The sequence below is a fragment of the Momordica charantia genome, assembly GCF_013281855.1.
Source record: "Momordica charantia cultivar OHB3-1 chromosome 9 unlocalized genomic scaffold, Mcharantia_2.0 BLBB01000009.1, whole genome shotgun sequence".
NCBI lineage: Eukaryota > Viridiplantae > Streptophyta > Magnoliopsida > Cucurbitales > Cucurbitaceae > Momordica > Momordica charantia.
Window position 1 is genome coordinate 30,199,468 of NW_028275167.1, and position 16,484 is coordinate 30,215,951.

Sequence of the window (16,484 nt, forward strand, 5' to 3'; positions counted from 1 at the left end):
TTATTCATTATTATTAGTGCAAATAATTATGAAATAACACCCGTTTCCATATTCCATCTTTTTGAATTCCGTTTAATTGTTATGGTTAATAATTAAGTAAATGTTTATTATTGATAATTAATTAATTAATTTTCTATGGCATGGTTTGTAAATTTATAAATGAAAGGAAGGATATAATAGTCCAAAAATATTTTTCCAAGATTCTCACTTTTTAATATAGTATAGATATAGATATAAGATATCCGATATCCATAAGAAAATATTAAATATAGTTAACTAGACACACAAATTCCTAGTATTTTTCTCACATTATTATTCTAACATTCTCCCTCATTTTTTTTTTTTTGAAACGTCTCTTAATTCAACTTTGGGTATGGGTGTACTAGAAAAACCCTTACAATGGGAATTTGTCGGTTCAATTTTTACCCTCTATCGATGGATTTGTCTATTTATTTATTTTTGGTTCTGTCTGGATTAGTTTCAATTTAGTCCTAAACCGACCAAAATCATGACCCAAATCACGGCTTGCCACATGTAAGAGAGAACTTCATCGCTTTACCACCACAAATATTGGGATTTTGACCATTGCTTCATTCCATTTGAACTTTTGACTCATTTTGTTTTTAAATTTATTTGTGCCTTTCATTTTAATTTGTTACTCATTTTCGCTTTTGGCTTCCTAAAGTTACTAAAATGTCTACATTTTCAAAAAGTAATTTCTTACCAATCTTGTTCGCTCCACCAATCTTTCATCTTAAAACTCACCCTACAAAATCTAACCTTTTAACCTTTTAATTTGATTGATATTTTTTTTCAATTACAAAACTAATATGGAAAAAAATCTAACTTTTTAATTTGAAAAAATAAATTATAAAATGGTAAAATTATCCAATATTTAATTAACAAAGATAGAATAAATGTCCAAATCGGAAAAAAAAAGGATTGACAATTTTGGGATTGTGGAATCTCGATCTGGGATAGCGTGCAATTTTTTTTTTTTTTTTTAATTTGGACATTTATGTAATCTATTATCAGATAATTTGTGAGGGGGACAAAAATCAAAATTGAATTAAAAAAACGTTCACAAATCCCAATTTCCCTTGCCACTAATACCCTCGTCTCTCGATCGCAAAGCGTAGTTTCCAAGCAGCGTGGAAACGACGCTTGCAGTCTCGGTCTCATACATAAGCGCACCGCGAGCTCTTGAGAAACTTCCACCGCTACTGTAGAGTCTTCTGCTTCCATTCTTCGCTTTTGATACACAGGTACAGTCCAATTAAACAAGAATTTGAAGTTCCAGCCTTATTTTCTGCTTAATAGATAAAGAATGAGGACATCTCTTTCCTGTTTGATTGTTTTCCCCATTATGTTTTGAATGTAGGAGCAATTGGGGTTTGATAAAAATGCCGGAAGATTTCTCTTCAGAGCGTCCCCTATTCGGGGGCGCTATAGTTAGCACATTCCCTCTTAGGTTCCAGGTTTGTCTTGTCATCTGCGATTCTGCCTCTTTACTATTCGGTGTATCACTATTTTTTCTTTATTTGATTGATGGAATTTATATACTTAACTTATGATTGTTGTAATTGTAGGACGTGAGCAACATCCGACAAGTCCCCGATCATCAGGTTGGTAGCACTTGATGCTTCTATGAAGAAAATTAACTTCATTTTATAGTTTTGAATCCATAGAGTTTGCCAAATCGCTAGTGTTATTTTTTTGTAAAAAATTTATTTGTGATGGGGTTCAAAGGAAGTGTTTGTGGATCCATCTCGGGATGAAAGCTTGATCTTTGAGCTTTTAGATTTCAAGCACGATGTTGGAGACAGTGGAAGTGCCGTCTGGTTCCTCCAAGACCTTGCCTCTGAGCAGGATGCAGAGGGAAACATGGTAATCTTATTTTCTAGTTTATGGTATTTGCCTTTTCTCCTGCTTGTTCCTCACTTCGGCTGCTTTCAGTTTAACATATCGAAGTAGTAGCTATTTTTCTCGTGGAGGATTATTTGATCGCTTATTAGAGAATGTGTGTTGATTTATGGGGAGATTGGAGATGTTTAGAGTAGTTATGTATCAACTACTGTAAGACAGTTTGAATTGGAAATATTGATTTGTTTGTAAGGATAACTAGGTGATGCTGGCGGAGGTTTCACTCAACACAACAGAAACTACTATCTTACTTTTGATTACTGCATTTGGAAATGTGAGAAACAAAGTCTTTTGTCTAGACCATTCATGCTGTCTCTTGCTCAAGTATGTTAAACAATGTTACTACTATAAGCTATCAAAATAATATGAATTTTTTTATTTGTGATGGTATTAAATAAAGTGCTCGGGTTGGATCAGCGAGTCAATGGTATGCACATTTCTCAGTCTAATTAAAGTTTACTGCCAAATTGTATGTCATGTAGAGGGCGAAGAAGTAATGTGGCATCATTAGTAGTAATTAGGATCATCTGGCATCAACTTCTTGTTGTAGGCAATGGTCCTTGTCTGTCTTCTAAGTTAATTTTGATGAGATGGATGTCATAATATTTGCAGTCTGATGTTACAGTTTTTATCTAAAATAGATATTTGCTTCATGGTTTCATTCTTTTCATTTGTTGTCTCTTCTGGGGAAAGGCATACCATCACCTATGTAATGATACTCTGAGATTGAGCTCTAGAGGTTATGTGGTATCTTGGAATCTTATCTTCTGCTTTGCTTATCATGCTATAATTCCTCCAGGTGATTGAACAATCTGGAGTGATCGAGGCACCAGGATTGTGTTTTGGAAATATAACTTCTGTTGTTACAACTGCAGTTGGTCAAATGGTATGTGTCCGTCACTGCTGCACGTGGCAGTGTATCTATTAAATGACCGGTTGAATATTTCCTCTTCACCACATATTCTTTATGTCATCTCACATTATTTATTAGTTTTCTCGCCTCTAGTATCATTCTTCATAATAATATTAATTTTAATTCCTGTTAGTTGTATGATCGGTTGAAAATTTGTATGCTTGGTGTTATTTATTTTGGCCTGTGCCGACATCCACCCCCCCCCCCCCCCCCCCCCCCCACCCAAAAAAGAAAAAGAAGAAAAGTCATCTCCCTCTGTGAAGCCTGTAAATCCCCTTTTAGCTCACTTGTGAAAAGTAACACCGGAGAATCACATGCCTCTCTGTTACAGATTGTTTCAGAAAATAATAATAATAACGATACTTACAAGAGGATCACTTGGAAATGGTACTACTGTTTCACTTAACTAACACAAATCTTTATAGAAAATTGTCTTTCTTTGTCGTGCATGAGGTTACGGCAGCATCACTTTTTATTCTGGTTGTTTCTATGATATCTTAATAGAGTGGTTATTTTGGTTTAAATTTGTTGGGTCTGATGTATCTGCTAGATATTCCAGGCTTGTCAAAAATTATTTGTTATGTTGTTTATGATGCTCGGATATAACTTGAACTTTGATATAGTCTGTGTTTCCATAAAATTTTCTTTCTAGTTTTTCGGCTCCCTTGGTGGCCGTCGTTATTGTTGCAAACTTTCTTATCTTTTCAATGAGCGTTCTTTCTGTCTATGTAGGCAATTTCAAAGGGCCGGCAAGGAAGAGAAGCCCAAAATATTGTCCGGGTAGCCTTCTCATTTTGTTTACTCTAGTGTTTAGGTGTTTCCCATTTCCCAATGAGTCATAAAGTAAATCTGTTTATTGTTTTATGCAGGTTTATTTGGCGAATCTACGTCTTAAAGGAGTTGTACAGATTGCTAATCTGTGCATATGAACCCATTCTTATAAAGTGAGTACTTACTCTCAAATAAAAGGGAAATGAACAATTGATAGAATTCTGAGTGAAATGCACAGTTAGTTAAGTTGGAAGGGAGGTGAAAAGAAAAGAAATCCCAGTCTTTTACACAGATGTGCTAATCTGTGCATATGAACCCATTCTTATAAAGTGAGTACTCACTCTCAAATAAAAGGGAAATGAACCATTGGATAGAATTCTGAGTGAAATGCACAGTTAGTTAAATTGGAAGGAAGGTGAAAAGAAAAGAAATCCCAGTCTTTTACGAGATTTTTTTTGCCCTTATTGTCTTCTTAGATGCATAATCCCCGACTATTTACATCATCACTCCACATATATACTCTCCTGACAAACTTATTTAAGGCGTTCACATTCCCCTCACTACAAAAGCTGATCTCCTGATGCAACTAATTGGTAGAATTCTAATTTGAAACTACCGTGTGATAAGAAGATCATATAGTTCGGATGCTTCTTTTGATAGTTGCCCTTAGTGGATCATTAGTATCTCTAGTTGAAATATAGCTTCGACAACTAATGGCCGCACGCCCAAAATGGTTGTTGGGGCTAAGTTTAGCTCCATAGTGGCACTAAGATGAGGGGATAATGGGCAGTGATGAGAGTTATAACCTTTGGCTAACCCAACTGTGAAACATGAAATATTGGGCGACTAGTTGTGTTAGGGACCGCCAAGTGATAGTCAACCTCATAGTAAACGTCCAGATTTAACTGTTTAAATACAAGAAAACATAATTTTGAGGCACTATAGAGGAGATAGGTTCAGGAAGGCGGTTTGCTTTTTGAATCATTTTGTAGGGTGATAAGGGCCCAAAGAACCATCCTTCTTAGTTGGCCAACTTGGATGTGGCCCTCTTCAAAGCAAAAGCCCAATTTGTTGATTCTTCACAAATCACAACCTAGATGGAAAATGAGTGCATAGCTAGCATAACATATCTTTCCTGTACCTGTCATGGGCAGCTCTAATACCAATTATTGTGTTATACTGTTGTGGTTGCAGTCCTTTGAGCGAAAGTGCTAGCTCAGTTTGCTCTGGTTTGGCCACTCCTGCTTCACAAATCGGATGCATGCCAATGCCTGAGGTATTCAAACTTGCAGTCTCCAGCTTTAAAGTCAATGACCGGAGCCTCTTCGGCGCGCCTGCCTAATCTATTCAAAGAGGAGATGGTCTCGGCCTTCATTCTTATTTCATTGGGATGTTTAAGTAGGAAAGTAATAGCAAAGTAGTCGACATTTCATTGAGTTTTTAGTGCTGCATTTTTCTTGGGTTTTGATTTGTAGTTAAGATATGAAGTAGAATATGTACATGGTAGAAGAGAACATAGCCAAGGTCATGGCAGCACCCCCACTTCTAACTTTAAGGTGGACAAAATAGAACAAGCATTAGCTGTGTGTCTAAGGACCCATATTTTGCACCAGTGAATCACGTGGCAAACAAAAGGTTTTGAATATTAAAGCATATATGAGTGGCCATTTTATGTAGTCTAGTTTGTGTTTTCACACATGCAGCGGTGACCATTTCTGAAAGGAAAAAAAAAATTATTATTATTATTTTTATTGGTGAGCGTTTTACATCAAATAATTGTCTAATCTCGTAATAATTGCAAAAGGAACAACTACCCCCTTCAATTAAAAAAGAGATTTTAACAAAATAAATGAAGACAATTGCACATTCGAAGGGCATTTAGAAATGAATATTTGATTGTATTGGTTGTAGGCTGTAGCGAATCTGTAGGAGAAGAAAAATGCAAAAGCGGTTTAAGCAAAGTTTAAAAGGGTATTATTGTTATGATTATAGGCAATAGCAGAGTTGAGAGAGAGATCAGAGAGAGAGAGATGGAGGACATTCCATTTAAAGCGGGAGGTGGGAGATGGGGCCAATCGCCAACAACTGTAGCCATGTGATTGTGGCCGTGGGTTGCCCTCCGCCACAAGTCCATATTTGGTATGGGCTTAATTGATGCAAATTAATGAATTAATTTCAGGGTAGCCATTTGGGAGTACATGGGACTGAAGCTTTCGAAAGGCTTATGAACAAGGTCTGTGTGTAAATTTATATATATGTTATGATTTTTATAGAATAATAGAACACAGCAATTACATGATTTTCGATGATGATTATGTATATTAATGAACTTTCTAGATCTCTAATTAAATTAGTGCGTTTTTATATATTATGTTTTGTAGTAGTCTAGGAGAGTTCAAGGAGACGATTATTTTGTTAAGAAAAAGGATGTGTAAGAGTATGACTCATGACTCATGCTAGGAAACCACATTATATTACGTGTCTCTAACTCTTTTCAATTTAAATTTACGAGTTTTGTGTAATCTTTTGCAAGACGGTGTGAATGAGTTGGGATAAGTTTCTATTCTTAAACTCTCAAGGGAAGGGAAAAAAGTATATTAAGAATTTCACATTTTCTATCATTTCCATTTTTTTTTTCAAATACGATCAAACTCTCACATTATTGATCATTAATTTGAGGTATTTTTAAGCAATACTAAAGGTAAAATCATAAAAACTTATACCTAAAGTAGAGATTCAATAATAATAAAAGGTAAAAGAAAGTAAGGAGGACACAAAAAATGCTAAAAATCATAGTCAGCTCAAATATTTTTTTCCTTTATAATTTATCTCAGTGTCATCGACATGAAAGCAATATGAATAAGTGAATTATCGTGCTTGATATGATGCACAATATCTCAACTCATTTCACAACGCTCAAATCATGGTGTCTATATACTAGAAAAAATATTAATTTAGGTGCCTCACCTGAACACCTAATTTTGATGTTGAGTACAAGTTGGCATCGAAGTATTTGTCCATACTTGAGGCATACTCTTGGGTGCCTTTATTCTAGTGTGTGCATTATAGAGGAGGAGGTTAATGCACACAATAGTTCGCATATTTTAAGTTCACCGAATCATCATGGATGACTTATTGGTCCAAAAAGGCTATGGTTAATTGAGAGGAAATTAGTTAAAATCTCACGACGGCCACCTAATTTAAGAATTAGTAATTTCTATATGTTTCATAACATCAAATATTATAGGGTCAGGCGGTTGCTTCTACAAACTTGCTCGACACTCACGGATATCAAAAAAAAAAAAAAATTACTTCACCATAAAATTTTGATTTATTCATCTTATATTTTATACATCTTATACTTTCTATATATATAATGGTTAAAAAATAAAAAGATTGAAAAATCAAAATAGAAAAAACATAAAAGTTGAGCTAAAAAAGTAGATATTTTTAAACTTAATGGACCAACTTAAAATAATCTTGCAAGTGAATGGATCAAAATGATAAAGAAAAAAAAAAAAACATAACAAAAACAAAAAAAGTGTTATCACACACCCAAGAGGCCACAAGAGATTGAAATTGGGCTTTATGCAAAGCCCATTTAGAATTGGCCCGTCTCTTCCTGGCTGCCTAGGGCTCACAATCTACTCATATAAGCGCCGAGCTATTTTCCTCTCGTCCGGCGCTTTCTGAAATTTCCTCCCGTTCGGCGCTTCTCGCCTTCGTCTCTAGGGCTTTTAATCGACATCACACAGGTACTGAAGCCGTAACAGAGGAGAAATCATGGTGCACGTCTCCTTCTATAGGAACTGTGAGTATACTCAACCCAGCAAATTTCCGAAATTTCGTAGTCACTGTTTTCTAAAATGGCTTTCAAAGATCTGCTATAAGTATACATTTGCTTCATTTTAATGCCCATTTTTTTGGATCTTCTATTTCTCCTATGCGTTTCTTGTTAGTTATTTATTTTTTTGGGTTTTCCGGCTGTGTATGTTAGGCTACTTGTTTAATCGAAATAGATTGAACCAGGGGGGGAACCGACTGTTTGGGATTACATGTGGGGTTGCATCAGAATACATGCGGCCTCAGATTTCCTAGGGTTAAATTTATAATGCTTCACAAAATTTTGTTCTTTGCATCGTATGGAGATTAATAGATTAATCTATGACAGAGTACCTCTTACACAGTTTTTTAAATAGTACTTTATGAAATGCCTACTTCTTGGTGCTGTCACTGAGAGCCGTGATCTCTGAATCGTGGGTTCTCTCATTGTATAGATGGGAAGACATTCAAGAAACCACGACGCCCTTATGAGAAGGAGCGTCTGGATGCTGAACTTAAACTTGTAGGTGAATATGGGCTTCGTTGTAAAAGGGAGTTGTGGCGGGTTCAATATGCACTGAGCCGAATCCGTAATAATGCACGTATGCTTTTAACACTTGACGAAAAGAATCCCCGTAGGATTTTTGAGGGGGAGGCCCTGCTTAGGAGGATGAACAGGTATGGCCTTTTGGATGAGAGTCAGAACAAGCTTGATTATGTCTTGGCACTTACTGTGGAAAACTTCCTTGAGCGTCGTCTGCAAACCCTCGTGTTCAAGTCTGGAATGGCAAAGTCCATCCATCATGCTAGAGTGCTCATCAGGCAGAGGCATATAAGGTAGAGGGCTTGATTATATTCTTTCCCGAAGAATTATACAATATTGTAGCATTCTAATTTCTTACTTGAATGCATGCCAATATTATTTTTTCTGGTTAAATTTTATTAAATATCCCTAAACTATGTGGTCGGTTTCAATTATCCTCATTTTGTTTTTAGTGAGTTGTAGCTACTAATTTTGTGTATCTTCAAGGAGAAGGATTTTGCTATTATGAACAAATGCTTGCATTGGACACTTCATGAACGATGAAATGTCTTTTCTAGACAACTTAAAAGCTTTAGTGTTAAATGAAACATTTAAAACAACTTATTGTTGAATGAAACATTTAAAACAACAAGTGTATAATTGAAACCAGTCCTATAATTTAGAGGTATTTTTATATAATTTAGCCTTCTATTTTACATTAGCCGATTATATTTGTTTTTGCACCTTCTATTAGATTTTTTATGCTTAATGATCAACTGCTTGAAGATCATATTTGTTTCCTGAGAAATGGAAGTTGTAATGCTGCCAGCAAAACAGTAAATAAATTGTTTATTGTTCTTATTTCTATCTTTTACTATATTGAAGCATTCAATGTTAATGATTTCATCTGTTACATTTATCTCCTTTGCCCTTGTAGGGTTGGGAGGCAAGTGGTTAATATCCCATCTTTCATGGTGAGAGTTGATTCTCAGAAGCACATTGACTTCTCCCTCACAAGTCCATTCGGAGGTGGACGCCCTGGAAGGGTGAAGAGAAAGAACCAGAAGGCAGCTGCGAAGAAGGCTGCTGGTGGAGATGGAGATGAAGAAGATGAGGATTGAGTTATTGACTAAAAACAAATCATCCGAAATGGTAAAAATTAGGCAAGAATCTCAGGTATCTGAGATAAAAGTTCAACACTCAAAGTGAACCTTATCTATCCCTTGATGAGAATGTTACATCTTTTAGAAGTTTTGCTTTAATTATTTTTCATTAGAGATTTCGGTTGTTCTTGGGTGGTGGGACTAGTTTTTGATCTTGTGGACAGGCTTCTCTTCTGTTTTTAGTTTCCATAGTTTTCATGCAATGACAGGACTTATTTTCCCAATATTTCTTTGCATCGTGAATTTATTTGTTTTATTTGATAAATATGGTGGCTCTTGTTATTTTTTCATGAATCTGTTCTGTTGTAAGGTTTTAGTGAATTATAATTCCATGACTAATGGAAGGTAGAAGATAAGGATGGAATCATGAGAACGTGACAGAAATAAATAAAGTTTATCTAAAGATCAAAAGATATTAAGACCTTGAGGGATTCTTTGGAAAGGAAGTTTATGGATATCATTTGTACTTGTGAAATTTGCTTTTTGTTTGTATTTATGCATATCCCCAAGTCTTACTGTGATAGAGAACCAAATATATGACAATATTGTTGTTACCGTCCCACCTCTAAATGGCTCAATAATATAGTTCATTACCTACTAGTTAATTTATGGTCTCAATGTATGATTCTTGGTTTTTTGGTTTTAGAAGTTCTAATTTCTTTTTTTATGTGCTGAAGTTTTGTTCAATCGGGTCTTTGCGGTTTCAAAATGCAAATTTTGGCTTTCAAAATAATCATATAATGATAAAATATTTCATTAATAGAGTTGAAAATACTAAATTTTATTTTGATGAAATTCATATTATTCATCTTTATAATTTACATATTCATAGCAATTTTTTGTAAGTTATGACAACTAACCTACCTTGATTTTTGAAGAAGGTTACTAGTACCGAAACGATTGGTTGACTTGTTTTTTATGACTTATCTTATTGTAAATTAACTTGAAATTGCTTGTTATCATTTTAAAAATCTATATTTCATCATTATCTTAATATTTAGTGATTGTAGAATTTTAATGGAAACGAAACTAGGGTAATTATGAATTTGGTTCATGAAGTTTGGGCTTAATTGTATCTCGGTCGGTATATTTAACTTAGTCCTACATGATTTCGTCTCCATTTCGAGTGGGTTCATGTAGCTTTAAAAAAAAATACTAATTGATTATTGGGATGATAATGTTGTTTTTATCTACTAGACTATGTTTGAATTGACAGGAAATCTTTTTCCAAACGAATTTCAAGTCCCTTCTACATTTGTGTTGAGAAAGTGATGTGCGAAGTTGAAAGCAAATTTATTGAAAAAATTTTGGTGATGATTTTAAATACTGCAAAAACATGGCAGATACGGCACGGCTTTAAATGTTATCATGAAACTCCTTTTTTGTGCAACGACTGTAGAATTAAAACTTAAAAAGTTCGAATTTTGTGTTCAATATATACTAAGTGAGCAGGAGAATAAGCTATAATTGCACATGAACCATTACTTGTGAATTCAAATTGTCCATACAGATATCTGTACAGTTATGTAAATAAATAAAAGACATGTAACTTCAATTTTTTTTTATTTTTTTTATTTTGTTAAACGGATAAAGACCACATGGTATCCTCTATAGAATTTAAAAATTAAAATGGAACTTTTAAAGATTAACTTAACAAAAATAACTAATTTTTATCCTACACTTTCAATTTCAAAATTGTATCTTAAACTTATATAATTGTTGCAATATTTACTTTGAACTTAGAAAAAATATTTCCATGTGTGTTAAATGAATGATAAACATATGTCAAATATAAAATTGATATAATTTTAGAGAAAAATGGCATTAGAGCTCATTTCTTTTTTATGGTTAACGCGGGTATGTTTTGAGAGAGTTATTCAATGATCAACTTTGTCGATTGATCAAAGTTAATTTTGTACAAAGTTTGAGATTAGTCAGTTTTTAGAGATTTTTCTATACTTATTTTGTTGTTAAAATGAGTGGAAATTAAAAAGAAAGTAGAAATTGCAATATTAATCTAAACCTATAGTTGATGAAACTGAAAATTTAGAGTGAAATGATAGCATTTACTACGTTTATGTGTGAAAATGGAATGTTTTCCCCTAAATTAAATATATAACTTAAATTAAAGAATAATCAAAATATGTGGCAATAATTTAAGAATAGTACAAAGAAAACAGAAATAGGAACAGCATCATATGAAAAAAGGGGACTTTTATACAAAAATAAATTAAAAAAGAAATTTTTTTTTATAAGGTGGGGACCACGGAGGGGCGGGGGTAATAACGTAATATTCCGTGAAAACGAAAGCTAATATTGAATTTCCCCGGACGACACAGCTATTAAGAAAACGACAACCACCATTCTGTGGTTCCACGGCGATTTGCTTCCCTCACATTCAAACCTTAGCAACTTGCATTATGTTCATCATTTATTCTACTTTGGCCTTTGAGTGAAGCGAAGAATCCTAAGATAAAATTATTTTAAATTTTAGAGAATAATTGCTCAAATTTATCATTGAAGACTAAATATTGTCTTCAACGCCATTGAAAAATTGACAACTTATTATTTAAAAAAAAAAGAAGTGTTGCAATTTTCCTGCAATATAATAAGTGACGTTTTTGTAATAGTTGGATAGTGAAAGTAGGAGTCTGAAATGATTTTATTGCTCTAACTTGGGTCACAGAGGTCATATCAAATCGTAGATTGTTCCAACAACTGGGAAAATAAATATACATATATGATATGTCCATTATTAATATAAAAAATAAATTGGAGAAACAGATTTACGTAAATGTCCTCTTCCCCGACAGGGTGGCCAGGCAAGGACACCAAAATATCTGATGAGGAGTGGACATAAACGTAACATAAAACATAGAAAATAGAAATAGGAACACAGAGAGAGGGACACTGCTACCAATTTAAGACGATGGGCCCAGGCCCAACACCCACATTCGCAATCGCATCCAATTATTAAAACAAATAATAATAAATCATTTGAATTGCCCCTCCATTGGCTGCCACAATTTTTGCAAATCCAGAAAAAAAGAAAGGGGACAAATTTTTTTTTCCTTGCTGTAGCTCGTTTGCTTGCTCACTCCCCCAACATAGATAAATCCTAATGCCGTGTCACTCATAAACTTAATTAGACTTATTCGCAAATTTCCCCAACGATTTTATTTAGTCAAAAATATTTATTGTCTCGAGTTTTTCCAGCATAGTTATGATCGAACCTAGTACTCTACCCTATTAAACTATAGTGTTTTGTAATTTCCCGTTGCTTTTGGGAAGAAAATTGTAAGATATCATATTTTAATCATTTCGATGAAAAATAATTATTTTTTGGCAAATCAATGGAAAATAGTTGGAAATTAATGCAAACTTGTGGTATCTTACTTCAATATAAAAAGAAATTAATAATAAATAAAAACATAAATTTCATTTTCTTGACCAATTGATCTGTTTTTTTCTTTAAAATAGAAAAACATCTCTCTATTCATTCCTAACAACTAACTCTATTAATAAGTCTCATCTTAACCTTTTTCATTTGTATTTATACAAGTTACACTTGTTATTTTGTTATTCTTTTCTTAGAGGAGATTCTCTCCTTATAAAATTAAAAAAAAACTTTGTTTTTTCCATAAAATACCATATTATATCTATTAATATTCTTCCTCAAGTTAGGTAAGAAGATTAGAATAAATTTTAAATTAGATGAGATTTGGGGAAAAAGGAAATTCCAGTGATAGAAAATTTCAATTAATTTTAAGATGTAAAATCCCAAGTTGCTTGAAATAATTCTCACCACTCACCGCTCACCACTCACCACTAACCCCATTAAAAGCAGCAATGATTTAAGGTGTCTGAAAATGGTTAAATAATTTATTTCCACAACAATTCATTTAATTTGTACAAAGTGATAATTTCCTCATTGTATTATTTTTACTTTTTATTGACTGTGAGATGGCTTTAAAAGCACTCGATTTTATGGAATTGACTTTTGACTATTGCACATTGCCCTTTTTTTTTTTCCTTTTTTTTTCTCCCCAGTAGTGTTACTATTTTTTTTTTCCTTCTAGTTTCTTTCCTCATTTCATATTTATTAGGTATATTTGTCGAATTTGTAAGGTAAATTTAATTTATATATTGAATATCTAATACTTTCTTTACTTGTAGGTTTGGATAATTGTACCAGATCCAACAAGTAGTACCATCTTAAATTGAGAACAATTTTCCCGTGTGTTTTCATTGAATCAAAATGATACATATATACATATTTACCTAAACTAAATAAGGAAACAAAGGTAAAGAAGGAAACACAATAAACATAATAGTGCACAATTTACTATTTTGTTGATTAGTATATCGAAAATAGAGACATTTATATAAATGGTATAAAATAAATATACAATTTTCAAACTAATATAATACAAATAAATCTCTGATATAATGTAAAATAGATTAACAAAATATTATGAAATAAGCTTTTAATTTTGAATCTTTAGATTGTTTTTTATAATATAATAAGTGAGAAAGATTAAAACCTCTCGATCAAAGACAATGTCAAACGCATAATTGAACTAATATTCGCAAATCTTTAGAATTTTATTTCATCCAATTTGATAATAATATTAATAAAAATGTTGGACCATGAAAAAAAATAATCAAATCAATTGACCAATACTTAATATTGGATGATTCTTCTGCATTGTTTAAAAAAAAAAAAAAAAGATTCAACTTGTTTGAATTGGGTGGTCTAGTCAATTTCGCTTTTTTTTTTTTTTAAATTGGAATTCATTATTTTTTAGTAATGGATTCGATCATTTATATTAAAGGAAAATTTCAATTACAATGTCTTTCTCTTTGAAAAAGAAAGATAAAGCAGGTGAAACAATATTTGTCATATTTTTTTATTTTTAATTTTATTGGACGACTTTGTATTAATATTGAAACTCTTCTTCCTTCAAAAAAGTAGCGGTTAGAACATAAATTTGGCTTAAGCTTTTGCTTATAGATATTAGTGATTTGACTTCCCTGCTTTAAAGTAGAATGAAACCTAATATCAAACCTTTATCATATTTGGTGATTTATGTTATTTTATTTGTTACGTGGTTAAAAGTTAATTGTGAATATGAGAATAATTCAACGATTTAGACACCTTATTCATTCCATTTATTGCACCGAAAAAAAAAGAGATAAAAATTAAACTAAACACCTCATGTTTAAAAATTGTCGGAGTTATGTCTTCTCAATACTCATTAATTATGATATATTTATTTTTTAAATACATGTTCAACTCCCCTACATATAAGCTCGATATTAATTTAAGGTACAAAATCCTATATTAATATCAACTCTAAGAAAAATTATATTATAAAGTTTTCACAATCTAAAGCTTATCATTCATATATATATATATAATTTTTCATTCTCCTTACCAACTTGATGGTTCAATTAGGTGCATATATCTCCAATCTAGACTTAATTCAATTAATCTCGCTAGTTTTCATCAAAAACGGTCGCAAGGAGGAGAAAAGAGAAACAGAGATGGTGAAGGAAGATGAACTTGATGGGTGACTTTGTCTTCGACTGTTCATTTCATTCTAAAATGATTAAAAACCGGAGACAACAAAAAAGGGTACACTTCCAATATCTTTTTCTTTTCCCCCTTTGAGAGAGAGGTTGTTCATCGAATTTCACAGGCTTTCCCCAAACCCAAGAACACCCTCTTTTTCTTTTTCTTTTTCTTTTTTGTTGGTTTTTCAATCAATATAATATTCATCTTTTGAACTGATCTAACCTTAATTTACTGTCCTAAAATAGTAATAAATGCGCTAGCGCTACATGAAAAGCTGAGACTGAAACAAGGTGTAGTAATTAGCAGCCTCATCTTCCAACTCCCACAGCGCATCACACAACGAAGAAACTCCTTGCTCTTCCACCAAAAACTCACCGTTTGGAATCCCCAGCCCCAGCCCCAGCTCGTCATCGGAAGCTTCTAGAAGGTGTCTCATCACTCTCTCTCTCTCCTCCTCGTCCTCCTTTGTGGAAGGAGACGCAGCAGAAGAGCAAGAGGAAGAAGAAGAAGAGGAATCATTATTGGTTGGTGTTGTTGTGGTGGAGGGGTGGGCGTTTTGTTGGCTGTTTTGGTCGGGCGAGCAGATAATTTCTTGTTGGAGTGTGGTGATTATTGAGGACAAATCCTCTATGGCTTCCTCCTCCTCTTCCTCCAACAGGGACATGATTTGGTTGTATGATTTTTGGCGTTTCAAGTCCTCGCCTTCGCTCATGTCTTCGTCAATTTGGGCATCCTCCCTTTGCCGTTTTGAGGCCACTCCAGCCATTTCAGATTGATAGATAGATAGAGGATGTGTGTGCAAGGCGTAAGAAAAAAAAGATGAGGAGAGAGAGAGTGGAGGATGAGGAGCCTTATATAGAGGAAGCCAACCAAAAAAACAGAGAGAGAAAAGAGAGTTGAGGTCAAAATTGAGTGGAAAATTAAAGCCCCCAGATATTTTATTGCATTTGGAATTGAACAAAAGATGCCCAACCCAATATTAAAAAAGAAAAAGCTAATAGTAAGTAATAGGGAATAGGTATTTCCTTTGGAATTATTTAATTGGCCAACAAGAATCTCTTGCTTTGCTGCTCACGGAGATTTCTATAATTAAAAAGTTAATAGCTACGTGGGAGGATTTCAAATAAAGTCTCACATTGATCGGAAAAAAATAAATGATCCTTAGAACGATTATCTTTATTAGATTTTTTGAGTGAAACTAAGAGTGAATCCGTGAATTTGTACTCAAAACAGACAATATCATGCCATATGAAAAATATTATATATATTCGCAGGAGGTGAGTAGAAAAGTTATTATTGTAATTAAAATGGATAATGTTATTGGGCGGCTAGTGAGTTGTTGGGGCCTTGGTTGGAGTTGGACTGACTCAATTGTTTTGGCTCAGAATCTGTCTTCTCTTCTCGAGGGAACATTAAAAATTGGGTCCTCCGCTGCGTCTCTCTCTCTCTCTCTGTATTGCATATGGATATGGACTCAACATAAACAAACCTTTACCTTTACCTTTACCTTTACCTTTGCGTTACACGAGTCGTGACAAAGGGAAGATCAAAAATTGAAGAAAACGACAAGCCAAGTGTAATGGAAGAAAGAGGCATCTGTTTGAAACTGTACTCTGTTTGACTGTTCATCAACCAGAGTACTGGCATGGGCAATGGCAAATCAGTCTTCTACTTTATTTTTAATTGAAACTTAGTTAATTAAATTTAAAAGCCTCGAGATTTTATGTGTGGTCGCTGTCTGTTTTCTATCTCAAACCAACTCTACAGCAGCCTCCCTCTTCTCTTCTCTTC

The 16,484-nt window shown here is 33.5% G+C and overlaps 3 protein-coding genes across 3 annotated transcripts; 2 read left to right on the plus strand and 1 right to left on the minus strand.

Annotated features, from left to right (window-relative positions):
- The first annotated feature begins 1,279 nt into the window (after positions 1–1,279).
- LOC148209319 (uncharacterized) lies at positions 1,280–5,288 on the plus strand. The gene is made up of 8 exons (XM_088117657.1): positions 1,280–1,478; positions 1,590–1,625; positions 1,750–1,887; positions 2,723–2,809; positions 3,569–3,616; positions 3,706–3,735; positions 3,866–3,936; positions 4,802–5,288. The coding sequence occupies exons 1-8, from the start codon at positions 1,404–1,406 to the stop codon at positions 4,947–4,949; spliced, it is 633 nt and encodes a 210-aa protein (XP_087973783.1). The 5' UTR covers positions 1,280–1,403; the 3' UTR covers positions 4,950–5,288.
- A 1,970-nt stretch (positions 5,289–7,258) lies between these two features.
- Positions 7,259–9,341, plus strand: LOC111019211 (small ribosomal subunit protein uS4y). The gene is made up of 3 exons (XM_022295545.2): positions 7,259–7,418; positions 7,885–8,266; positions 8,890–9,341. The coding sequence occupies exons 1-3, from the start codon at positions 7,391–7,393 to the stop codon at positions 9,071–9,073; spliced, it is 594 nt and encodes a 197-aa protein (XP_022151237.1). The 5' UTR covers positions 7,259–7,390; the 3' UTR covers positions 9,074–9,341.
- A 5,340-nt stretch (positions 9,342–14,681) lies between these two features.
- On the minus strand, positions 14,682–15,564 carry LOC111019105 (uncharacterized). The gene has a single exon (XM_022295391.2). The coding sequence runs from the start codon at positions 15,457–15,459 to the stop codon at positions 14,956–14,958; it is 504 nt and encodes a 167-aa protein (XP_022151083.1). The 5' UTR covers positions 15,460–15,564; the 3' UTR covers positions 14,682–14,955.
- Positions 15,565–16,484: the final 920 nt, after the last annotated feature.